Here is a 26726-nt window from a genome sequence, read left to right on the forward strand (position 1 = left end):
AAGAACCTGCCCAGATGACTCTCGAGGCGGGGAGTTTAAGGGAGCTGTCCCTCGTGTCTTAAGTCCAACCACAGGCAGGAAGAGCCAAGGAGGCAGGCTCGCAATTAGGTGAGCGGGAGGAGGAGAAGGGCATTCTCCGAAGGATTCAGCCGCTCCGAGGGAACAGGCGACAGCAGCGACGGCGCTCGCTCGAAGACGAGCGTTCAGAGGCGCCAGCTCGCGGAAGGCAGGGAAGAGGCAGCGAGCTCCGGGAAAGAGAATCGGCGGGGCCACAAGCGGCGCCTGGCGGGGAGAGGCGAACAGCGGCAAGGGCGCCGCGAGATAAGGAAAGGGGCGCGCAAGGCTCGCAAGCCAGGGGGCGCCGAACTCCGGGAGGCGAAGGGCGCTCGGAAGGAGGGGTGGGAGAGCACGTGCCCGGTGCGCGCGGGCTGAGGGGTCCCGCACCTGCTGCACCTGCACCTGCAGGGCCAAGGGCGAGGCGGCGAAGGCGACGCCGCTGCGCAAGCCAAGCCGGGTCGGCTCTCGCTCTCCGCGGAGCGACCTCGCCGCAGCCGCAGTTCCCTGTACCGGTCAGGCAGGGAGAGCGGGACTCTCCGTCCTGGCTTGGGAGGCGCCTGGCTTGCGCCGCTGCTTTCGGAGCCATGAGCGCTTGCACGGTCACCGCAGGCTTCGGCACCTGGGACTACGTGGTCTTCGGGGCCATGCTGGCCATCTCCGCGGTCATCGGCATCTATTACGCCTTCGCGGGGGGCGGCCAGAACACCTCCAAGGACTTCTTGATGGGGGGCCGCAGCATGACGGCGGTGCCCGTGGCGCTGTCCCTGACGGCCAGCTTCATGTCGGCCGTGACGGTGCTGGGCACCCCCTCGGAGGTCTACCGCTTCGGGGCCAGGTTCAGCGTCTTCGCCATCACCTACGCTCTGGTGGTCATCCTCAGCGCGGAGGTCTTCCTGCCCGTCTTCTACCGCTTGGGCATCACCAGCACCTACGAGGTAGGCAGGAGGGACCAGGGTTGCCCTTCTCGGGCTTCAGCCTTGCTTCCAAGATCAGCGCTTGGCTCTGCAGTCGTGGTGCCCGCTTCTGCCCCCTACTAACTTGTGAATCATGGGCACACGCAGGCATCCTTATAGCTAAGGATGTAAGAGACGCTATCACATTGTTATTGCCTTCCTACTAACTTGTGAGTCATGGCCTCACACAGGGACCCTTATCTCTAAGGATGTAAAGAAACACTATCGCATTGTTATTGCTTCTTTTCATCCATAAACTTTACATAGTTTTCTGATAGTTTCATCTGGAACTCAGTATAGCAAAAATCAACGGAGCTACCAAATTAATGATACCATGAGATTTATTTACAAACCCCTTCCATAGCATCATTAGCCAGTTTTACTCCAAGTAGCTGGTTTATGAAGAGTCTATCGCCAAGTTAACGCTACCAGTTCAACTTGGAGGTATCTGGTTTATACGTATTTGTATGTTATTAATAAGAAAGTAGTTAAATCTTGACAATAGGCATTTCTTTCCCCATAAATGACTTATCAGAAATCTTCACATAGCATAACTGTGCTTACAATGTTTGCGCTGGTTCCTTGATATGAAATGTTTATTTCTATTAGGTACAGTTAAAGTAGCAGGTTGAAAAAATACTAATTTGCATTAGTCAAATAATGGAAGGAAAAGCACCCCTTTTTATAATCCAGATAAAAATGAACTTTTCTAATAAGATATTGTTGTCTCAAAATGACTTAAACATTGTATGTAAATATTGTTTCTTGCAGTATTTAGAACTTCGATTTAATAGATATCTGCGTCTGTGTGGGACAGTACTCTTCATTATACTGACGGTGAGGAAAAAATTGTACATTTCTTAATATCTGTGATGTCTAAAGCAACTTTTATCATTTTCTAACTATTTATAGTAGAATGCATTTTTAGGCATGAAAGTGCACTTACAGCACAATCCAATGCATGGCCATTCAGAAGTAATTTCCACCACAGTTAAATTCTATATCCAGTCATTATACCCAGCTCAATGGGCGCACGATTACAGACTTAATCTAGTGTAAAGTTGTACAATAATGTTGACTTTAGAAATCATAGGCATGATATTGTGAGGAATATTTATATTGCTGTATGATGAGGTGGGAACTTAAAAGGTAATTCTCATACCTTTGAAATTACTGGGAGTTTTGTTACTCAAAATAACACATAGATCTTTAAGTAATCAAACTATGTAGGCAGCTTTAAGTGCAGTACAGTGAGAAAAAGCTGGTAGCCTCTTACAGACATTTTATTGCATTCTGTAAGGTGGTATGGTTCCCAATCAGCATTTCTTTCAGAAAACACTAGCTTGGTTCTTAGCATATTTAACTTAAGGAAATCCACAGATATACAGTCTCCTGTCTTCTCCTTCCCCATGCAGTCATTTGTGCCTCCTGGAAAGAACAACAGGATGGTTGGCAGACCATTCTTAATAATGTGGGATGGGACATGGGGAACATCTGCTCAACTTGGATTTGTCACATCACACAACTCTGGGGATTGGACCCATTGTTCCTCTGAGTCAGATAAGGAGGAGGGTTTGGGATTTGTATTTCTGAGGGGACTCAGAAATAAGTCACACAGTAATTGATTAATGCGAATGAAGAGAAGTGAAGATCAGCCATCGCTAATCTCAAGGCCTGGCACCAGTTTAAGGTGGCAGACTAACTCAGAAATGTCAGATGCTCCAAGCAATTGGTTCTTAAGCAAGAGGATTGGCCTCAAAGGCAGGATGTTGGCAATTTCAATCTGGGAAGGGGAAGAGGGAAGAGGTATTCTGTTTGGAACTAGCTTCTTAGGGTATTAACATAATACCCTAGCCTCAGATACTAGTGTCAGTCCATTCAGTGTCAATTAGCATGTAATCTCTAAGGGTAATTATTGTGTATATTTTATATTCCTTTTGTTCAATACTTCCCTGTTTTGCAATTCTTACATTCTGTCAAATTGTTCCTGATGACAACCCTGTGAATGAAAGCCCTCCAAGATGTTCTATCCATGACTGCCCTGCTCAGCTCTTGTAAATTCAAGGCTGTGACTTCCTTTTTGGAGTCAGTCTATCTCATGTTTGGTCTTCTTTTTCTTCTTCTGCCTTCAACTTTCCCTACCATGAATATCTTCTTCAAGGAGTTTTACCTTCTCATGAGGTGCTCAGTCAGGGTATTTGCAAAGCTCTCATCTAGTACATCAGTTTTCTTCCTACAGCTTCCTTCTCTGTTCAGCTTTCATACCCATACATTGGAATAGACCTGTATATATGTGTGCACATTCATTGGGACCAAGTTGCCAAGATTCATAGCCATGTTAAAAAGCCTTTTAAACCCATGTGTTCTTGAACACACATATTGTGGTTTATGTGTTCATGGAAGACATTTGTTAACATTTCATAATAGTCAAGGCAATGTTTGCACCATGGTGGTCTTACAAATGAAAGCTACTCACTCTTTACTGGATTTCTGTATGAATCATCTGGACATATATATTGGCATAGAAGCTTGCTAAATAAATAAATAAATAAATAAATAAATAAAATAGATCTTTTTTAATGGCATGTAACAAATTCCATTTATATTGTTCTTCACTTCAGAAGAACAATTCCTCTAAAATATGTTGCATGAAGATTATTACTGGTGCAGCATGTAAAATTGCATTCATGCTACCCAATCCAAAGGAACTTAAGTAAAAATGACGACCAGAATTTTAAAAACCTACATTAATATCTGCAAATAAATAAGCCTTTTAGTAAGATTGCTTCCCTACTCATACATTTTGTATCTGTCTTCTTTCCAGATATTATACACTGGAATTGTCATTTATGCTCCAGCCTTAGCTTTAAATCAAGGTAAGATGAATGAACATATAGTAACATAGGCCATGTTTCCCTTTAATATCAACACATGTACCATATCATGCAAAAGAAATAGTGAAGCCTTCCAAAATGTCTAGTGACTTCAGAAACTTGTGCAACTGAAATGCTAACAGAACAACAACTGAAAGTGTCTTGAAGAGAGATTTGTGGCTAAATTCAATGTGGAGTTTAGTGGAGTTTAATTTTATAAGCAGCATACACATTATGGGTTCCAAGTATTATGGAATCAGGGTTTGACTTGGTTATTAAAGGAAATCCATCTAGAAAATATTTAGTCATGGCTTGAGAAGCACATATTGATGATTATCAGTTCACATGTAGTATGTACCAAGGCATGTCTTGCACCAAGGAGTTCAGAGCTCAAACATATTGTATATGTTTAGTTATTTAATGGTGTTATTACATTTTTGGCATAACAGAACTCAAGGACAATTGCAGAGGGTTTAGAATTCATCTCCAATCAGATCTCCTTAATTTTGTAAAGGTTGCTGCATTGTGTGCTTCTCAAAGCTCACTTTTCAGATGAGTTTGCCTACAACTTTCATCATTCCCAGCCATGCACTATACAGAAAAATAGACTTCTACAGCTGTGGAAAATATGTAGATTGTTGAGCTGTTTTACTTACTTGCATCTGGCCATTCTCCTTTCCTTTCTGTTGAGCCCAGGTGATCTATAAAAAAGAAGGGTTATCAAGTGTCTGGTCAGCTGTAATGGCCACATTCAGATGTCATTCTTAATGATTCATTGTAGTTTATCATAGACTCATCATAGTTTAACATGATGATAGTACTTGCATGGTCAGTTTTCCCTCTTTTTCTCTGGTGCAGTTTAAATGAAGATATTGGAAGACAGCGCTTCTAGTTGCCATTAACTGAAGATTACTAAGTGAACTGTATGCCATTAGAGGTCTGATGTTATGAACATCAGAATTACCATTAGTGAAGCAGAGCAAGGTCGATTTAATATAGAATTCTGTTCCAGGAGCAACAAGCCAGGTGCCTCTAGAACTCACAAGCCTTGTTGTTTATTGACAGCACCAGTTATACTTGCCCTTGCACATAAGAGGTTCCAGTTAACATACTTAATAGCGGTCAATTGCACAGTCTTGCTGTATGCTGCAGACTAATCTATTCCAACAGGTATCTAACAAAGCAATTATTAGGACTTGTTATTTCTTAGAATGATGTCTAGCACTTCTATTCTTTGTTCAAACATTTACCACAACACGAATGTTGCTTTTTAAGTCTTCTTCCCTTACATTCGTTTTGTTGCTATTTTCTAGTTACAGGGATTGACTTGTGGGGTGCAGTGGCTGCAACAGGAATAGTTTGTACATTCTATTGTACACTGGTATGTCTGCCATTCATTTTTAAATTTCTGGTTTCCTGGTTAACCTTATTATATATAAATATAAAGAATTGAAATGCAACTTTTCTTAACATCATATCTCTTCATTTTCCTATTCATTTGTACATCACTTCCCCATTTAGGTAGGGACAGTCACTGACTCTTGGCCTAACCTAATTCACAGGGTTGTTTGTTTATTTATTATTTGAGGTATTTATAGACTGTTCCCTTCAGCATATTCTCTCAGAATGGTTTACAACTAATAGAAATAACATAGTACATCCTCCATGAAATCATATCCAAATACAACAATTAACAACCATAACAGGAAATAAAATAATGATACCTAATGCATCAGACCAGAGCAACCAATCATTAAATAAAAACCAATATTAAACCAGAACCTCAAATTGGCAGTTAAAATGATAGCTGAATAAAGGGTTTTGACCTGGCTCAAAAATGTGTAAAGTGTTGATAAGGAACAGGGCTTATATGCTCAAATTGTTCTGTCCCAGTCAACAGATGCACTACTTTGTTCTGTACCAGCTCAAGTTTCCAGACTGCTTTCAAGGGCAGCCCCACATAAAGCACATTGCAGTAATCTAGACATAAAGTTTCCAGTGCAAAAGGTTACCAGTGCATGGATTGCCATTGCTAGGTGCTGCCCATCCAGATAGGGATGCAGTTTATATATCAGCCACAATTGATAAAAGGTGCTCCTGGCCATAGATACCACCTGTTGTTCCAGGGACAACTCTGGATCCAGGAGCATCCCCAAGCTTTGTACTTTGTCTTTCAGGGGGAGTGCAGCCCCACCCCCCTGGATAAATTCCCCCTAGACTAACCCTTCACCCACCAATAGCACCTCCATCTTGTCTGGATTAAGTTTCAATTTATTGGCCCTCATCCAGTCCATCACCCTGCTCAGGCATTTGTTCAGAACTGAAATTGCTGCACCTGGATCAGATGTAAATGAGAAGTAGAGCTGAGTGTCATCAGCATGACTACTGATGACACTTCAGCCCAAACCTCTGGATGACCTCTCTCTGTGGTTTGCTGTAGATATTAAACAGAATGGGGGATATGATGGAACCCTGCAGCATGGAACCACTACAGAGCAGTGCCTCTACCTCCCAACTCAGCCAGCCTATGCAGAAGGATATCATGGTATTAAAAGCTGCTGAGAGGTCCTGGAGAACCAACAAGGACACATTCTCCCTGTCTTTCTCCTAGCAAAGGTTATCCCACAGGGTGACCAAAGCAGTTTATGTCCCAAAACCAGGTCTGAAGCAGGACTGAAATGAATCCAGATGTTTTCCTCCATCCACTTAAGCACCTTGCCCAAAAAGGGAACATTGGCCACAGACCTATATTTGTTAATGTCTTCTGGGTCTAGGCTAGCTTTCAGGAGAGGCCTGATGGAGGCAGAACTCTCAATCATCTGGACCCAGAAAAGTATCCCACCATGGAGTAGGCTCAGTAATGAGCTCTTACCCATGTTTGGTCAGATTTAGGCTGATCGTTGTGAGGATAAGACGGAAAGCAGGAATAGGATTATGTAAGCTGCCCTGGGCTTCTTGCAGGAAAAAGGCAGGATATAAATATATATTCAATAAATTAACTTGCTTGCATATTAACCTATATTTGCTTTTCTAAATACAGGGTGGTCTAAAAGCAGTCGTTTGGACAGATGTTTTTCAAGTTGGAATCATGATAGCTGGGTTTTCCGCAGTGATTATACGTGCTGTGGTGGTTCAAGGCGGTATTGGACATATACTAAATGATTCCTACCATGGAGGAAGATTAAATTTCTGGGAGTAAGTTCTTAATTTGTTTGAGCTACAGTACTGAAGAAGACTCTTACAATGAAATCTTAAACATTATTTGCTTTATTTCTCATTGTAGTCAGTGGCATTTATTTCCAGTAGTATACATGTGCCCAAATCCTACACCTTATTCAAAAATATGAGAGTAGTGGAAGCTAGTGGAATGGCATTGGCATAATATTAGTATCATTGGCACCTAGAACTTGGACACTACTTGCTTGTGAGATTTCAAGAAAATTAGTGGAAAATCAGTTATTTTCTCCTAATTAGTGGAAACTATAATCCTGTCACTGATCCCAGGGATTGTATCCTATCAGTGCTGGAAAGCCCTTTCAACTTGTAGAGACATCTGTCTGCATAAGAGAAGGGAGGCAATTTTCCACCACCAATACCAATCTGATACTGTTCTGCATTTGGGGAGGCATGTGAACTAAAGGAGAGAGGAGACAGGATTTGTTGTTGTTGTTAGCTGCGAAGTCATGTCCGGCCCATCACGACCCCATAGACAACATTCCTCCAGGCCTTCCTGTCCTCCACTATCCCCTGGAGTCCACTTAAGCTCACACCAACTGCTTCAGTGACTCCATCTAACCACCTCATTCTCTGCCGTCCCCTTCTTCTTTTGCCATCTATTGTTCCCAGCATTAGGCTCTTCTCCAGGGAGTCCTTCCTTCTCATTAGGTGGCCAACGTATTTGAGTTTCATCTTAAGTATCTGGCCTTCTAAAGAGCAGTCAGGGTTGATCTCCTCTTGGACTGACCAGTTTGATTGCCTTGCGGTCCAAGGGACTCGCAGGAGTCTCCTCCAGCACCACAATTCAAAGAGACAGGATTATCAGAAGTTAAATCCATTCATGTTCCACTGTCTTCTGTCAGTGGAAGTCAAACATAAGTACCTCTGTATTATTTTTTTTAATTTTGCTTGCTTGCTTATTTATTTATTACGTTACCCAATGCTATTACCTAATTACCAATGCTTTCTACTTGGATTATAAACAAAACATCATTCCATAAAGCAGTCAAAATATAAAGTGAAACACAAATGTATTTAAAGGCATAACATAAAAAATAACTTTTGTGTCCATGCCATGCTGAAAAATTCACCTGACTTCAGTGGGGGTCTTGTGTTAACAGTACAGAGTCAGTCAGCTGGGAGGAAATCAGAGCACTAATGAAGTCACTCTACTAAGTAGAACCTGTTCAAGTCTGGTGATGGGCAGAGAGCTGCCTGTGATGAAGCAGCAAGGTTGACAGCTTGAATGCCGTGACAGAAGAGACTTGTCCAATGGAAGAAAGGGCAGGCCTAATTTTAGAGCACATGATATGGCACTAATGGTGGCAAAGCAATAATAGATATCAGCAAGCAGAGTTTTCTAAATATAGTCTGGGCTCCATTTGGTCTGCAGAGCAATTTCACAATTATTTAGATGTGTTTCAGTTGCAGCAGCCTTTGGACACTGATATATTTCATGATGTTCTTTGTCCAGTAACCAGTGCAAAAAATGTTTGTTGTTTTTGTCTATTTCTAGCTATCCATGAAAGACTGGCTAACTGTAGCTAGGCATTTCCAAGGGAGGGAATGGACCTGGGAATATAATATGATACAATAATCTGTTGGAATAAACAGAATTTATGTTCAAGAAGTATTTATATATGTATAGCCTTTTCCATGCTGGGCTTTTAATTGCCCATCAGTCACATGTTGTGCATGTCACAAATGTATCTCAGTCTCAGGAAGGTTTGGATTACAGTGTCTTCTTTGTTTGTTTTACACATTTCAAAGATTTTTGGTACTGAACTAACAGCACTGAAAAATACATGGTGTTGCATCTACTGGTGGTTTTACACCAGCAGAAGATATTCTGCTCATGCATGTTTGCAAGGGGTGAAGCAGAGAATAATTGAACATTGAATGCCCCAGCATGTGCAAGTGCAAGCACTTTCTAATAGTGCAAAGTCACATTGAATATAACACACGTTCTTATTCCTCAGGAATCTATGTATCTTGAATATTCTTATCTTATTTGAATATATGACATTCAAAATGTGTGTACCATGATTGTTTCAGTTAATATTTTACAAATGTCTGTTAATATGTTTACAAATTAAGTTTGAAAAATATTCATTGAAAGTGAATGTGAAAAGAGTTTAAAGGACCATATAACACTAAGTCCTTTAAGAATTCTATTTTCCTCTTCTTCAATTTAGCTTTAATCCTGATCCTTTGCAAAGGCACACTTTCTGGACAATCATTATAGGTGGGACTTTTACCTGGCTTGGTATATATGGGGTCAGCCAGTCTCAAGTTCAGCGATACATTGCCTGCAAAACAAGATTTCAAGCAAAACTGTAAGTCCACACGTTGTTATGGCCTCTTGCTAGAATCTGGTTTCTACAAAACATTTCACTTTAAATTGCATTCTTGACATTACAAACACATAAAAATAGAGTAATGAAAGATAACCTATGCTTTCTGCTTTATGAGCCATGCAAAAAAGAAATACATGTCACTATTTAGTTTATGATGATTTATAGTAATCTTTCACAGTGTGTCTTTCTTCTTTATTGTAAATGGTATCCTAGCATGTGATCCAATCACTTCTACATGCACTTTTGATGTGTTACATACTAAATTGCTCAGTTTTTTCCTTATGCAGAACTTCTAGTAATAATGATTTTAAGAGAGTGGTTGTATGGTCCCAGTACAGCTTCCTGGGGGCATAGGATTGTGCAGAGCCTCCCCCTACAGTAAAGTGGCAGACAGGTGAAGGAAGGAACATTTCCAATATTGGAATATTATTTTGGCTCAGGCCAGCCTCCATGGAAATTTCTGCAGTTGCCTCCTCTATGAGGATGGAAAATGGGCATGTCAATGGCATTCTAGTGGAAGTAGAGGAAGTGTTTAAGGATCCAAGGGATCTTAAGACCTCCCAGCTCCTTATAATGCCCCTAACGCAGTAAATCATTTAAGCATTTAAATATTTCCCTCTCATTGCTATCAATGGAATAGATTTTTCTCCAATCTATCTACAGATGAAAGTAAAATACATGATGTCCCACCTCCCACCTCCCTTTTGGCTTTTGCCCTGGCAGCAAGAACTGACAGAGCACAGGAGAGAATGGAACACTCCTCTCTTGGAGTACCCTGTCAAGAGCATGGGATTGCTCTCTTAGTTTAGTATTATTACATGGAGAACTTCATCCTAAGTGATTCATTCATGGATACTACCACTGTGTATATGACAACAATACTATTAGCATTTTTACCACAAACATATTTACCAAAATTTGTCAGTCTTTTACCAAAATCTTAACAATTCTGTATCAAATTTTGAAGAAAATGTTCTCTAGAGTACCATGAAACACATTATCATTCTGTAGGCACAAATATTGTTGATTGCGTATCATGCTGTATTCAAACTTTTAAAGAGAAAAGCAACTCTTGGAATACAACCTGGATGTTGACAAATATTTCCCATTTTATGTGAACTAGATATCATAGGATAAATTGGACACATTTTTAATTTATTTAATCAGCAAATAGAACTTTGTGATTGGAATTTAGACTATATGTCCCGATAGAATTTAAGATAGGATTATGGTAGGTTGAGTTCTGAGCCCTTTCTCTGATAATGTACAGTTGAAAGCCTATGAAAAACTTGGAGACAATATTATAGATCCATTAGCCTGATTGAAGAACAGATTTGTACTACTCAGCTTAATTGACCTTAAGCAGAACAACTGAAATCAGAGCCATTATTAGGCAAGAAAGCTAAAAGACAATTCCTGTAGCAAAAAGAAAGAAAAGGCTTATACAGATGACAGAAAACACTCAGAGTTGCTAAGGGCAGACAAAAGACAAAAGCAAACAGTGATTGAAATAGGGTCAGGATACTGAATGCAAGTTTTCAGTGATTATCACAGAGGCAAAAAGAACTATTAAATGGTCAGTGGAAAGAAATAGACGAGAACAACAAAAGAGGAAAAACAAGAGACCTTTCCTGAAAATCCAATAAATCAAGGGAAATTCAGGCCTCAATTAGAAAACGAAAATCACGACTACAGAAAAATTATAGAATTTGATGGTTACATTGAAGAAATTATGGAAGATTTTCTATACCTTGGCTCAGTCATCAATTCAAAGGGAGACTGCAGCCAAGAAATGTGAAGAAGACTGAGGGCAGCAATGAAGGAACTAGAAAAGATAATCAAGCGTCCTTTCTGAAACCTCTAAAACAATGGAGAAATGCTTTTGATTGATCATTAAAATGGACAAGAGGCACTCCAAGAGTATGTTGGACTTGCACTATCCAATGACTAGTTGCTGTGCAAATATGTGCTTGGAGCAGTGTGCTGTGTCTGCTCAAAACCTAGAGCAAAGTTGGAGAGGACTTCCTCCAGATGTGAGGCTGAGTAAACAAGACTGGCAGCTTGGATCCAAAGGTGCTTTTGCATGAATGGAAGACACTTCCACCATAGAAGAGTGCCTTCTTGTCAGTTCCCACCCTCTGCCTGCTGCAGACCCCTAAGTGTTCTAGATGGCCACATTAGGGAAAGAGTGGCAGAAAACCCATTGCACAGAATCAATGCTTATTAGATTGTGAATGTTCTGTGCTATCATGGCAGCTGAACCAACAGTGGTGTGGATGCTCACTACAGACAGATTGAATGCAATAACTTGTTTTAACCACAGATTCAGTCTGAGAGACAGAGGTAGAGAATTGAGTGCTAGGAAGCTTAAATTGCTTTTTTTAAGTCAAATAAATTAAGACTTAAAATGGACTTTTTAATTGCTTTTTTCAGTCAGATAAACCAGTACTATCTATTCATTATCTAATGGATACTTTCTTTCCTTTGGCTGCCCCAAGAGGAGATTAATACAGGTAAAATGCATGACATAAGTGCATAATGCTACAACACTGTGATAAATTCTCACATATCCAAGATGAAAATGTTGTTATTTCCTTACAGATCTCTTTACGTAAACCTCTTGGGACTATGGGCAATTCTTGCATGTGCAGTGCTATGTGGATTAGCAATGTATTCTATTTATAAAGACTGTGATCCTTGGACAGCAAAATGTGTTTCAGCACCTGACCAGGTTTAGTATTACAAATTTCTAATATAAATGAAATAGCTAGAAAAAGAATTAGGACTGTAATATTGGGTTCAATACTGAGATGTAATGTTGAGTAGATGAATTCCTTAGGTGTAAGCACAAAGACAGTAAGGGAAGGACATTAAGCATTTGGAGCCAATGCCTTTAGATGATGTTTCACAGAATAAAAATAAATAAAATCTAGATTTTAATGCAGCACTTAGACTTTGAATTTACTATTCTGGGAAAAAAGATTCAAGCAGCAATCTCATATCTACCTACCTGGAATACCATACTCAGTGGGAATTATTTCTGAATAGACATGCATAGGGATATGATGTTATAAAATTTTTTTCAACATATTTAGTTATCTGTTGTCACTGTCAGCTTAGAGAAATGGTAAAAAAAAACTTTAGATAACATGAAATAAGAAAATTATGTGTGGGTATGGAGGGAATTAAACTAAACTAAAATTATTAAAATTATTAATACTGCATATTTTTCAGCTCATGCCATACTTGGTATTGGACATTCTACAAAAATTTCCTGGCACACCAGGGCTTTTTGTGGCTGGTGCTTACAGTGGAACATTAAGGTAAGTTAATCTGCAATGTAGTGGAAGGGAAAAGCATGCTTATGATGGATCTAAATTGTTACAACAACCTTTAATTAGCTTAATGAGTAGATTAATCAACTTAGGCTTATGTGCGTCCAGTGCCTAGTGTGTCGTGCAGTAGTAGCAATTTTTCCTGCTATTGGGCCTTACACCTTGCATTTCATCTAGGTGGATATTTTTGGCTGTCTGAACAATGTCTCAGAGAGGGGAAGGAAAGGAGGTTATGGCTCCATTTGGATACAGTATAAGCCATCAGCTGCAGCCTCTTCCTCTCCCCAGTTAATGCATAAGCCAATTTATGACCTTGGAGAGGCAGTTGGTGGGGTTCTTTCCATGTTGGCTGCTATGGGGCATAGCCATGGCTAAGTATTTGGAGTCCCAGGACTAGGGTTGCAGGATCTTGGAGCTGGGGCTCTGAAAAATTCTCTGGTCTGAGTCAAATTTGGGAGGCCACAGGGATGCCCTGAATTTCTTCTTTATATCATTGTAAAGCTTATGAATTTATTTTCATCATTATTGTGCTAGTTATTTTAATAATAGTGCAAATAATAAACCATGCTAGCTATCAATAAACTACTAGTTAAATATTCATTAAAGGCAGGTGTGCAATTAAAATGTACGCTTTGTCTTTCGTAGTACTGTATCCTCTAGCATCAACGCTTTAGCTGCAGTGACTGTAGAAGACCTCATTAAACCTCAGTTCCCATCACTCAGTGAAAGGAAATTGTCATGGATTTCTAAGGGGATGAGTAAGTATATACAAAATATTTTCAATTTATTTTAGCTTAAGGAGTTAACTCTTATCATATATATTGGGGTCTATTTTGAAAGATCCCATTAACTTCAGAACTTGCATACTAAATTATCACTAGGGTAATACAAAAATACCTTAAAGCAAAGATGTCTTACAATAACTTATATACCATCAAGTCTGTAAAATTATTTTGCTTCCTGCTGTTAAGTAGGCATATGAGCAGATTAGTATAATCCACTTTATACTGTAAATTTGGTTTAAGAGAAAACCCATTACATAGGCCTTACAAACAGATATATCTATGTATCAGTAGAATTATATCCCTAAACACTCCATCATGTAATACATTTAAGTAATTAATACATTTGTAGCATCTTTAATCAGAATTAAGGGGTATTATGCTTGGGGTGGTTACTCCTAGGTGTGTATAACACTGAATTTAACATCTTAAAAAATAGCCTCTGGCTTGCATCTATGAGATTTAAAACTCCTTGAGACAGGATGCAAGTGGGTACAAGCAGTTTATTCCATACAAAAAGCATTTGCAAAGGCTGGCTCAATGCCTCAGTAGTCTGAGAAACAAAGAGTAATCTTTTACTGTTTACAAGAGATTTTATACATTCCTTTCCCCATGCTCAACACTATCCCCGCTTTGCCATTGGCTGGTTACTAAGAAGTCACAATCTTCCCCATCCTCCTATATCATACTACTCCTTAATATGTTCCCCCATCCCGCTCATACATCCCATGTTCATGCTAATGAGCCTATTATCTATGAGAGCTGTGTCATTTACTATTCATAAACTTATTATGCATGCGCAGTACCTTCTAAGGGGTCAACAGGCCGAAGTGGCCTTGAAAATTCTTACTTGACGCCAAAATGTTTCTTAAATCTTGTGGGGAGGATGAGACAATGAGAACAGGACTTTATTCATTCTAAAAGATACAGATTCTACACTTAAGAAAGAACAATCCTTCACTCATATTTTAAAAGATACAGACTTTACACTTCCCACACATCCCTAGTCCTGGTACCCTACTGTAACTACGTCTAAATCACTAAGTTTGTGAGCCGCCCAGAGGGTTTGTGAGCCACCCCAAGGCTTCGGCGAATGGGGCAGCATAGAAATTTTCTAAATAAATAAGTAAGTAAAATATATTCCCTTCTTCTTTCAACTTCTTATCTTACTTGAGCTGTATTTTAAAATATTCTTCTTGGAGCAGTCTTCTTACACTTTGTAAAGCTCTCTGCACATTAATTGTACTATATTAACAACAAATAACAGCAGGCAATCAGTTAAGAGAGCATGAAGCTAATTGGCAGCTCTCAAACAAATTTAATAAATAATATACCATAAATATGTAAGATACAGGTGCGGCAGGTAATGGTGGGTTTATTGTACCAGGATAATCCCTAATATTCCTGAAGTATTGCCATTCCTGAATACTGTTCCAGTGGGAGCAGTGGTTCCTATCTCTGAACGCCTGCAGAGCATAAATTATTGGGCTAACAATTTGTGTGTTTGTGTGTGAGACTTCTTAACTATAAATTAGCATTGTGTGGGTGATGAGCATAACTGAAGTACCATTCTGTACATATATTCTATCAGGAGGAGAGGATGTTCATACATGCAAACTACTATCTACCCCCTCCCTACATGGTCACTACTTCACCTAGAGACCATGTAGAAAGTATTACATCCTTTGTCTAAGTATCAGTAGTGCAGCAATAACAGTCAGAAAGAAGATGGTGCTTCAACACAATCTGCTTAGATAGGGGATTAAGTAAGGAATGTAAATGGTTCATTTTATGCATTATAAATTAAGTCTATATTTGCCTTTGTTAATCGCTAGTGCAATCTTCAGTGACATCAACTATAGCATTCTTTTTTATTTTATTTTTTAGCTATTTTGGTTATTCTGAGCCTTAGGTACTAAAGGTCCAGTCTTAGGTACTAAAAGGTTTGATTTGTTACAAAGGGTTTGGATGAGTTTGCACAACACAGCAGCCCAACCTGTGAATAAGTAGCATAGTGTGGGTTGTTCCTGGAACAGTAGACAGTTGGACTCAGTGTGGGTTATCTTCTCCCTTCTTCCCCTTCAGTTCTCCCATAGGCATCCCAGGCAAGGATGAATATTTCCCCCCTTCCATGTCTGGGTGTTTTTCCTGTTTTAACTATTTTGAGGGGGAGATTTCAAAAGACACTTGTTCATCTAGTTTTCACAATTCACATGTAGGCAACAACAAGCAGCCTTTGTGGGTGCCCAGCATTTTTGGGAAAAAATGTGCACAAAAATGTGTGCATTAAAAATGTTTTAACACAGTTGTGTAGATGCAATCATTGGCATAAGTCAAGGCTCTTGAACCATTTCCCCCACTTTGGTTTCTCTTGGCACCTCGCAGTTGGTGAGTGAGTCCCATGGCAAGAACTAGGTTCAGAACTAGGTTAACTAGCTAACAACACATGGGTAAAGCAACCCCTATGGCAACTGATGGGTTGTTGGGGTGGCCTTTCCCCCTCAGACAAACCACCTGGAGGAAATTGGTTTTGGTTAGCATAACATGACACGCTGCCATGGGTAGCAACCTGTGATGGGTTGTCACAGTGTGTGAAACAGTCAGTGTAAAACAATATCTAAATGGCAAAACCTGCAATGAATAACCTATATTCCTGTGCACCATCTCTGTGGTTATTGGTGGAATTACTGCATTGAATGGATGTTTGTCACTCACAGTCCCAAAATTCTCAAACTGTGATTTGATTGTTCATTTAGGTCTGTTTTATGGAGGAGTATGCATCGCTATGGCTGCTGTGGCATCACTTCTTGGTGGTTTGTTACAGGTAGGAGTTCAATCATTTCTCAGTTTATGTTAATTTGTCTTTGGCAATAGCTTTGAACGAGGTTAAGTACCAGGACTGCAGTTTAAACTGTTTTAAAACCACAGCTTTAGATTTAGTCTGGAACACAATCTATAATTTCACGTTGACTGGTCAATGTATCATGTAAGATGCTTGGATTAAGCTAACTTTAGCACATTTACATTATGAATTGTTTTGCTTGAAATCAGCGGGGCATACCACCAAGAGCCAAATTGCAAGTGTAGTCCATTAGCCTTTTAAATTTTGTTTTTAAAGCATGTTCAGGAGCAGATGGTAGCTGGCAGAGAAAGGGGACATTCACAACTTTTGCCACTTTGAAATCTATGTTTGTCTTTGCACATGCACTTTTTAAATCATGTTCGACAAAAAAGACAGTTTGGCATAAGGAAATTGTGAGTGAAAAATAGTTTGAGGATCACTATTTTTCATTCATCAGTCATTTCTTCTTAAACAGTGCTTACTACCACCTGTATACGTTTATGGTAGCATATATTCATGATGTTCAGAAAGTAATTCCAGTGAAGCTTGATGTTGGTTTTTATTATTTTAAATGTCCAGTGCTGAGTATTGAACTTCTTTCTCAATGTATGGCTTTACTTATTCCTCAGGCGGCTCTCAGCATCTTTGGCATGGTTGGTGGGCCTCTCTTAGGACTATTCTCTTTGGGTATCCTTTGTCCCTTTGCCAACTCCATGGTAAGTAGTGAGTCTGTATTTTCTTTGTGGCAGAGAAGCAGCTTCTTGTAGTTTTTATTTAATGTCTGATAAATTTGTATGAAATATAAAAGATATTTGTATATATAAATAGGCTACTTTTAGTTCATAGCCTTCCCAAGGTGATTTATAGTACTCTAATAAAGTACATTGAAACATCAGAGAATCCAATCAGTTATTAAACAGCAGAAAAAAGATGGCAACCTAGGTAAGATAAACTACAGTATGAATAAAAAAGCAGTAATACAACAGCAACTTAAACTAAAAGGAAAACAAGACATGGAACTAACACATTTTTAGGATAGCTTAATAATTTAATGTCAGTAGCATTGGAAATCAAGAAAAGGCTACCCCAGACAAATATGCTTTTGACCAGTTTAAAAGCTTGTGCTATTAGTATGAAATTCAGCTTAGCAGGGTGGACGTTCTACAGCTGGGTGTTATCCTGGAGGAAGCCCCATTGTTCATGCCTACCTATAAGCAGGGCCTCTGGGGCAGATCTCAGTGTAGTCAGTCCTTCGTATAACCTATTCCCAAACCATTTAGGACTTTAAAGATTTAAAGCAGCACTTTGATTTGAGCCTGAAAACATGCTGATGTTTAAGCAATCACTGCAGCTGGTACAGAATGATTGTAGCCAGGAGATAGGTAAAAACCTCCTTGCACATAGAGCACTAGAACTTTAGCATGCAAATTATGTTAGGATTTTTAAATTATATTTTCTCTTATAATCCATTTTCTGTCAGCAGGGAATTTTCACATAGGAAAACACTGCAACTCATCTTTGAATTCTAAAATAGTAGAGCATCAAGAGACTTTACAACTGGCATTTTTGAATGTATAGATAAGGCCTTATTATAGGAAACTATACTTGTATATGGACTGAACAGTGAACATTGGACCAGTTAGCAAAATTAGCACTTCCATGTTTGGAGGAACTCTGCCCCTTTCCACATGACTGCCTAAACAGACTTGCATAGATGGGTTTTCCCCTTTCATTTCTATGACAGGAATACTGTATTTTAAAACTGTTTTTAGGTTGCATAAATATGCAACACTGAAGAAAAGCCCTGGCCATAATGCTTCCCAAAAGGAAAATAACATATGATATGCTTAGAACACAAGATTATGTTTTTTGGTATAAGCAGAACAATGTTCTGGAGTGGGAAAGCAGTAACCCAAGAAGTTTGTAAATATGCACCTTGTACCCCATGGATTGTTGGGGTGGGGGAATACTGTCTGCTGAAGTTAAGTACTTTCTCCTCACCCCCAAACAGCTTTGTTTAGTTCTGTGGATTAAATATTTTATACAGATGGTGCCATTCGTCTGTAAGAACTAAACCATAGGTTATGTAGAATGCTTGTTTCCTAGCAAAAAGTAGCTGCAGGAACCCATGATCGGGATGTGATGCAGCATGAGGCAGCTTAACCCATTTGTTCAGCACTCCTTTCCCTGAGGCTGCTATTTGCTCTTGAAAACCACCTCCCTGATGATGCCACTTATGTCCAAAGCTCTTGGTGAGCAAGTACCAGGTTGACGGAGTTTTACACACGAAAGTGAGGTGGGGAAATGAATTAGACTGCCACTTGACCCTGCCCTGAACTGGATCAAGGGCTCTTCTGGTTGCTTTTTTGTTAAAAAAGAGTTGTTCCTAGCCCTGAATATGCTATTCAAATGTGCATTTAAAATAGCTGTCACATGGTAGCAAGAGGATGATATGTCCTGTGCTTACAAACAGTAATTGAGCTTGGAGGAGTGGTGGGTTCTTTTATTTTCCTGTGTATTTTCCTGTTACTGAAATCTGAATAGGATTTTTTTTTCTTTTATAGGGTGCATTTTTAGGTCTCGCTTGTGGATTTATTGCTTCTCTCTGGGTTGGAATTGGAGCTCAGATTTACCAGCCACTTCCCCATAGTACCATGCCATTAAATCTTTCAACTGTTGGATGTAACATAACCAACCCAGGCACAGAAGGCTACTGGACATCTACACCGCTGCCAGTATTAACAGCTCCCTTGCAAAGTGAAGCCATTGGGAGGTATATAACAAATCTAATGAATCTTGGCTTACATTTGTCACATTTAAGGTAGTTTGAATGCAGGCCTAGAAAAAAACTTCACTCTTGTTTTTTGTTGAAAAATGTTACAATACCTTGCTCAGAAGCATCAAAGCAAAGCCCCCTCAACTGAGCAGATACTACGTTGTTTCCAGCATTAGGAGAGGAACCAACAATTTGCTTTGCAGTTCAAGGCAGCAGAGAAAAGACTGGATATTTGATTGTTTCCATTCTATTACTATTGCTGTTTTTCGTATATGTAATGTTAAAGATACCTTATATAGATGGAAATAGATGCTTATTTATTACATTTGTACACCACCCCATATTTCATAGGGCTGTCTGGGTGGTTTACAGAATAAAATATATAAACAAAAGTTAAAACACAACAATAAAATCAATTTAAACTGAATTAATTTTGGTTTGACAATTCCTGCTGAATAAACATGGCATAAAACAGTTCACCTAAAAATGTTTGCTTCCATTCACAATGGCAATGAACCATGACCATATAACAATCACAAACTGACCATGTTTGCAGGACACAGATGCGTCCATAATGGAGCATGTTTAAAACTGTGGGGCCTCCATACTATAAGCATAATGTTCCCCATCTGAGCCCACTTTACAGTTAAGATCAAGCCAACAGACTTTATAGTTTTTGCCCACTGTATGACAGATATGGACAGAGACAACAATGGCAGAGTCTTTCAGTGACCACTCTGAAGTTGTGGTGCTTCCTCCCAGTGATAAATAGGCAGCTACTGCTGTGCTTTCTTTTTGCAAGAGCTTCATTTTTAGGCTAGGCTTTGCCCAAGGCCCTTCTGTTTTGACTGTTGCATAGAGGATAGTGTTCCTGTTTTATATACATTTTCATTATTGTTTTGTAAACAGTAGCAGTTAGATAGTGAAATAAAATGAGAACAAATTTTAGTTTCCATTGTCAAATTTTCTATGCATTTCATGGAAAAGTAGGAAATATATTCTTTTTCTCTCTCTCTAGACCAATCCTCGCAGATTATTGGTATTCCTTATCCTATTTATACTTCAGTACACTTGGAACCCTAATCACAATTGTTGTGGGAATAATTGCCAGCCTTTCAACAGGTATTTAGTCTTCAAGTTTGATTTTATTGAAATGAAGATGTATTTTCAGAAGAATCTGAATGCACAGAGCTCTTGTTCTTCTGTATATAAAGCATCTTCTGGATGTAAAGCATCATGAAGTTTTTTGTTCTAAATTTCTATTTAGAAATAGTGTTCTTTCTTACCTTCTCCTTCAAATTAATTAAGGCTGCATCACTAGAGTAGGCTGTAGGATTCTTTAGAGTCCCAGGCCTAAGGTCCTCTGCTCCTACTCCAAAAGCTGACTCCTTCCCTGCCCCCCATGCCTGAGCAGGCACCTTGCAGCCAGCACAAAAAGACCTGTGGCACTTGCTTCTCTGAGAGTGGGAATGGACCTCAGAAGGGGAAAGGGGGCATGCTGGCAGGCAGTGGGGGTGAAGACTGGGGCCTTCTTTTCTCCCTTCCCTGGCACTTTATCTAGCAGACTTAAAATGGCCATTTAGATAAAATGTATAAGATAAGGTGCAGTGGCCTTATATACATCTAGGACAGAGGTGCTAGGATTGCACCCTGTTTCTTTTCACTTGCAAGCCAAGATTGCATTGTCAGTGTACACAAATTGCTCTATGTTCTGTAAGCTTTTCTACATGAGTTACATGTACATTTGACATTTCCTGTTCAAAGTTTTGTGCAGGTTCTTTATAAAATGTTGTGACCACCCCATATGTGCTTTTGTTTGTAAATAGCACTTTCATTGAGGGAAAGTGTGGTTTTATTTCTGAAAGTGCAAGAAAACACTGTTTCTACTTGTGTATTTCTATTATTCCATGGTATCATTATGCTACCTAGAGGATATGTAGCAGAAACTATGAACAGAAATAGTCCTCATGTAGTCCTTGTTTCACAAGTCTATGTCAAAAGTGGTAGATGCACTAAATTAACAACTTCATGAAGAAAAATCTCTTAATTACATCAGATTGGATTATTGTAAGACATTTTATGTGGGATTAATTGAAGAGTATCCAGAAATTTACCCTGGATTAAAACACAACTGAAGAATGTCTGACTGGTGCTCATTAGTTAGACCATGGGGCCATCACAGTACCTTCTAATTGCTTTCTAATTAAGAGCATTTTTAACATGAGACTGTATATTTATTTTATTTCTGTACTGCTCAATAGCTAAATTCTATTATTAATATTATTACATAATAGTATTACATTACTGAGCACTATAAAAAGAACATGTCCTTTCCTGCTTCTCTGCTACATGAACTCTAGTTGGTACTGTGGTATAATGGAACAGCACAACTGAAAAAAAAAAAAAACATTGTTTGCCTTAACAAATAAATATGTTATTTTTCCTGCTCCCCACTCCCTGCCTCCAAAAGGCAAAAAAAAAGCCAAAAGTGCTCTTTAAATGCCAAAGTAAACGGAAGAGTCATGGCAAAGAATTTATATACAGCAGGGACTATGCATGCACAATGAATGCCTTGTGTAGAAGAGTCCTTTCCAGTCATAATTCAAAGTGGTAGTTATTATTGTGGTGCTACCTGTTCCCATAAGAGCTTGGCTGCTCTTAGATGATTTAGAGAGTATCTGTGCCATCTGAATTTAAATTGTAGGCAACATGGCTTCTTTCCTGCCACATCTAGGCTTTGAAATATACCACCCTAGAAGATCCATTTGATTTCCTTCCAGATAACATTTTGTTCTGCATTAAACAGCTGTCTACTTCAGCAGACATTTGACCTGCTCAGTTTTTGACTTGAATCTGATTTTGTACCCTACTCTGTCCTGGTCGTGTTTCATTTTATTTGCAGTCTCCTGTTTATTTGTTTTTTAATGTTTTAAATTGATGCTTTCATTGATGTAATTGAACTGAGATGTTTCTAACTGAAGGAGATAGGAAGGATATATAGTTTTCCAAAAAGAAATATCACAGTGCTTGAATGGTTCCATATGATCTTTTCCATCCAATTTTATGGGCAGAGTAGCTCCTTGCATTGTCCCTTGAGTCCCTAAGGGCATGATCCTATGCATATTTAGAAAGACACCCCCCTCCCCCCAGTACTTCACAGCAGGTCCTAGCCACCTTAGTTGGCTGCAGGGAAGCGGGGAGTTGTAGGACATTTTTTTCTGTCTAAGCATGCATAGGATTGCACACTAAGTAGTAGTACTCTGTAGAACTTTTTAAACAAATGTCCATTCATGAACTGTTTGTAATTACATTCTTTGGAAGAGCTTTCACTAACCAAGTAGATGCTTTTCAGGAGGATTACGACAAAACATTGATCGGAAGTTCATGCTCAACAAAGAGGATTTTTGGTCTAACTTCTCATTTTTGAAGACTAAACAAGTATGTATACTTTTGTACTTTATTTCTATTTGATCCATTCTGGGTGGTAAGAGATGTAAATTTGCTAGGATGGGCATTTTATTGAAATATATTTTTGAAAAATAGTTTCACTATACTCCTATAAGGGAAGCCCTTGATATAACTCAGTGACGATAAACCTTTTAGAGACTGAGTGCCCAATCTGCAACCCAAAACCCACTTATTTATCACAAAGTGCCAACACTACAACAAAACCTGAAAACAGGTTTTAGTTTAGAAAAAAAAACCTCACAGCCAGTCCAAGCAAATCTCTCTCTCTCTCTCTCTCTCCCTCCCCCCTTGGCAGCGCACTGACTGGCCATGTGAGAGCTCGGACGAGTTGTGGCTAACGAGTCACAGCTCGTGACATCATCACCTGGCACTGCTACTCCTTTCCGAGCATGAGCATGGCCCCTATGTGCACTGTTATCCGATGCTTGGCTTCTGGGGCGATGCTGGGATGATTTGGGTCACGTGCTGAAAGAGAGGGCTCTACATGCACGCTGTGGCACGTGTGCCATAGGTTCACCACTACTGCCCTAACCCTACCCTGGTGCACTACCCTAACCGTAATATAGAGCTGAAGTTCCATTGAAAAGAGAGGAATTGTTGTGAGGCTGGTGCTCCTTCCCAATGAAAGCGATTAGTCCAGCTACTGCTACAAAAGTCTTTATTCTATACAGTCTTTCAAGTACAAACACGTATGCTAGGAAATTGTCCTCTCTGAATGCATTCAGCTCACGGGGCGCTCTTTACCCTCCTGGGCTGCCCCTGTATGGGTGGGTCACTCTGGGTCATCTTCTGCGTTGCTCAATCAATCTCAATTCTAATTGTCCCAATCTCCACGTGCGTCTGTGGGAACGCGCATCTTCAAACGGCTTCTTAAAGCTCTCCCCTGCATTCTAACTACTCTTATCTTCAGGTACTGCAATCGTTCCCTCAGCAACCTATAGATTGGTCTATGTTTGCTGTACTGTTTTGTCTCCCTCCTGAACCCCTCCATCTGCTGAACTTTCCTTCCCATGGAGTGTGCTGCAGGGGAGTGTCGTTTTATCTTCTGGCACCAAATACACATCCTCCTCTAAAGGCATTTAGTTCTCAAGGGAAGCTTCTCTCCCTGGTGTATGTGTTAAAGACTCTCCTGAGTCAGCACACATGACAGGGATTTTGAAAAAGCCTTCCTTGAGTAGCTTTTTCTGCACAGGTAATCATTTCTGTCCATTCTAAACACATTCCAACCATCAAAATCATACCAGGACACCTCATTTTGTAACCCTAACCCTGTTCTGGTGCACACCACTAACTCTAATACAGAGCTAAAGTTCCATCGAAGAGAGGATTTTGAAAAAGCCTTCCTTGAGTGGCTTTTCGTGCACAACTCATTATTTCTGTACATTCTAAACCCGTTCCAACCATCAAAACCATGCCAGGACACCTCGTTTTTCTAACCCTAACCCAGTGCTGGTAAACCTTTTAGAGACTGAGTGCCCAATTTGCAACCCAAAACCCACTTATTTATTGCAAAGTGCCAACACTGAAATAAAACCTGAAAACTGAGGTTTTAGTTTAGAAAAAACAACTCACAGCCAGTCTAAGCAAATATATATATATCCTTGGCACCACACTGACTGGTCATGCATGACGTCATCTCCTGGCGCCGCTACTCCTCTCCAAGCATGCGCATGGCCCCTATGTGTGCTGTTATCTGATGCTTGGCTGTTGGGGTGATGCCGGGGCGACTTGGCTTGCATGCCGACAGAGAGAGCTGTGCATGCCTGCTGTGGCACCCATGCCATAGGTTCGCCACCACTGATATAACTCATTTGATACTGTCTGTAATACCAGTTCATTCATACAGAGGTAGCAGGATGCTGTAAGTTACAGCAGTTTCTAGCAGATCACTGTGAGGGTCATTCCACTATAACAGTGCAATGTTGTTATATGAAATTATCAACTCATGCAATTATCTGGTGACATTACATGGCCTGGCTATATCGGTTAATATTTCAATACTGTACCTTTAACCTTTAATGTATTTAATATTTATTTGTTTATAAATAATTTATTCAATTTAACCTTTAATTCATTCTACATGTTTGACAGAGTTTCTAGCCTTTCATATTTAAATCCTTTTTCTCACTCATGCAAATATATGTATTTTATAAAAATCAAAATATTAAATAACTTTTATATTTCTGCTTCCCGATATAACTGCAGCATGTGGAATCATATTAAATTTGGTCAGTTAAGGTGCTTATTTTAATTTTCTAAGAAATTTCCAAAAATGAAGGTAGAAACACTTTCTTTTTTAGGAATACTGTGACAATTTAGAGCAGACCCAGTCCTCAGGGCCAAGGTGAAATCTAGCTGTCAGAGGTGGAGGCAATCTCAGTATGGCTGTCCAGGGATCCCCAGAAGTCCTTGCTCCTTCCCTGCCCCAGCCCTTGTCTCTCAACCACAAGGCATTTGGTGGTTTCTTTGCAGGTTTTCCAATTCTAAAAGTGATCTTGTGTTTGTCAGGGACTTCATTTCCTCATGGGCAATCTGTCAGGGGTTGTGTACTGCTGGCAGGCATGACCAAAGTCAGTAATATGCAGTGCTGGATTAAAAATGGTGCGTTGCAGCATCAGATTGTGGAGATGGGTCTTATGCAGGTGAAGGCACTCCTTGAGATGCTCAAGATCCAGTCTGTTTATCACTTTAAAAGTTGAGAGCTGTACAATGAATTGACTATGATAATAGGAAGTCAATTAAGAAATGACATTGCATTTTTACTTGGTTTCTAACTAGCAGCAGCTGAGCAAATGAATTCTGAACCATTGAAGATTCTGTACTATTTTCAAAGGCAGAATCATACAAAACACATGTTTGACTGATGGAATCATTTAAACAATCAGGAAAAGTTGCTTCTATTGCAGCAAGCTTGTTATTCTAATATGTTGCTATTTATTCTACTTTGTTTGTATATGTTATCGTGTTTTATAAACTGTCCTAGAAGTATTGCTGAAGAGCAAAATACATGCATTTTTTTGTTTCCAGGAAGAAAAAGTCAAAGTTTTAACCTGGAAGCCATTCAGAATGCCAGATGAAGGAATTGAAAATCCAGCTTTCAATCATATCGAAATGGATTGCACAGACAGACAAGAAAAAGTCAATGGTGTTCATAGATGAATATCTTCTTGGATTGTATGCTTATGTTGGCAGCTACTTCAGGTTTATGTTTGTGCAGGCAGAATACAGTTTAGCTCATGTACCTAGGAGAATATTAACTACTCCCTCAAAAAATCTGAGCAAGTCATTCCAAACATCATAGCTGACTGTATCGACAAATGATAGCAGAAAAAAATGCAAGCAATGAAAAAATAATAATGTTGCTAATTTCAGGACCTATGGAAACCAAATTTGAAAAATTAAAATCCCTGTGAGTGTGCAGTGAGAACTAAGATAAGTTAAATCATTTTGCTTCATGGTTGCCCTTTCATACTTGGTAGTAAGCTAGTGGGACTTACTTCTGAGTAGATATGCATAGGTTTACACTGCATATTTTCCAGTACTTGTGCTTCCTTACACACAGGTATGAGTTTCTAGTTAATGGTTTGCATTTCCTACAGGGAAAAGTAAAATCTGAATCACAGTGTTTCTACCATGGTAAGAGAAGTTACTCAAAAGGCTGGCCAAGGCAAGCTGAGGGAGACTAGATGCCAGGGCCAAGATATGCTATGTAATGTCAGAGGCATAGCCCTGCAGCTGCTTGCAGTGTAATTTGCCTTTTACATGTGAAAGGGGATTGTAAGAGATGTCTCTATGTAAAATCATACTTTACTTTGCTATGGTACATGTCATGAGTGGAGCTGGCAACAGCTGAGGGTCAGACTAGATGGCCAGGAGACCCTTTATGACTTGCTCTGCTTCTATGTTTCTGTGTTTAAAGAGTGCAATATGCATATTTGTGTTTAATGGGACTTGCTTCTTTTGTAAGCATATTTGGGACTGCAGCCTTAATGAGAAGAAAGGGAATCCCCTTTGCCCTTGGAAAGGGATTCTTTTCAGTAGACTGTATGAATTAGGATCCACACTGT

General features: G+C 39.5%; 1 protein-coding gene across 1 annotated transcript; it reads left to right on the forward strand.

Annotated features, from left to right (window-relative positions):
* The first annotated feature begins 641 nt into the window (after positions 1–641).
* On the forward strand, positions 642–25856 carry LOC123036239 (sodium-coupled monocarboxylate transporter 1-like). Its single transcript, XM_044455332.1, has 15 exons — positions 642–992; positions 1782–1847; positions 3835–3886; positions 5197–5264; positions 6924–7078; positions 9295–9435; positions 12058–12187; positions 12691–12779; positions 13437–13549; positions 16330–16397; positions 17045–17131; positions 18980–19172; positions 20179–20313; positions 22544–22629; positions 25687–25856. Exons 1-15 carry the CDS (start codon positions 642–644, stop codon positions 25816–25818), a joined length of 1866 nt encoding a protein of 621 aa, XP_044311267.1. The 3' UTR covers positions 25819–25856.
* The last annotated feature ends 870 nt before the right edge of the window (positions 25857–26726 follow it).

This window comes from Varanus komodoensis, unplaced genomic scaffold (genome assembly GCF_004798865.1).
Source record: "Varanus komodoensis strain SLA01 unplaced genomic scaffold, ASM479886v1 scaffold8, whole genome shotgun sequence".
In the NCBI taxonomy this organism is placed as follows: Eukaryota; Metazoa; Chordata; class Lepidosauria; order Squamata; family Varanidae; genus Varanus; species Varanus komodoensis.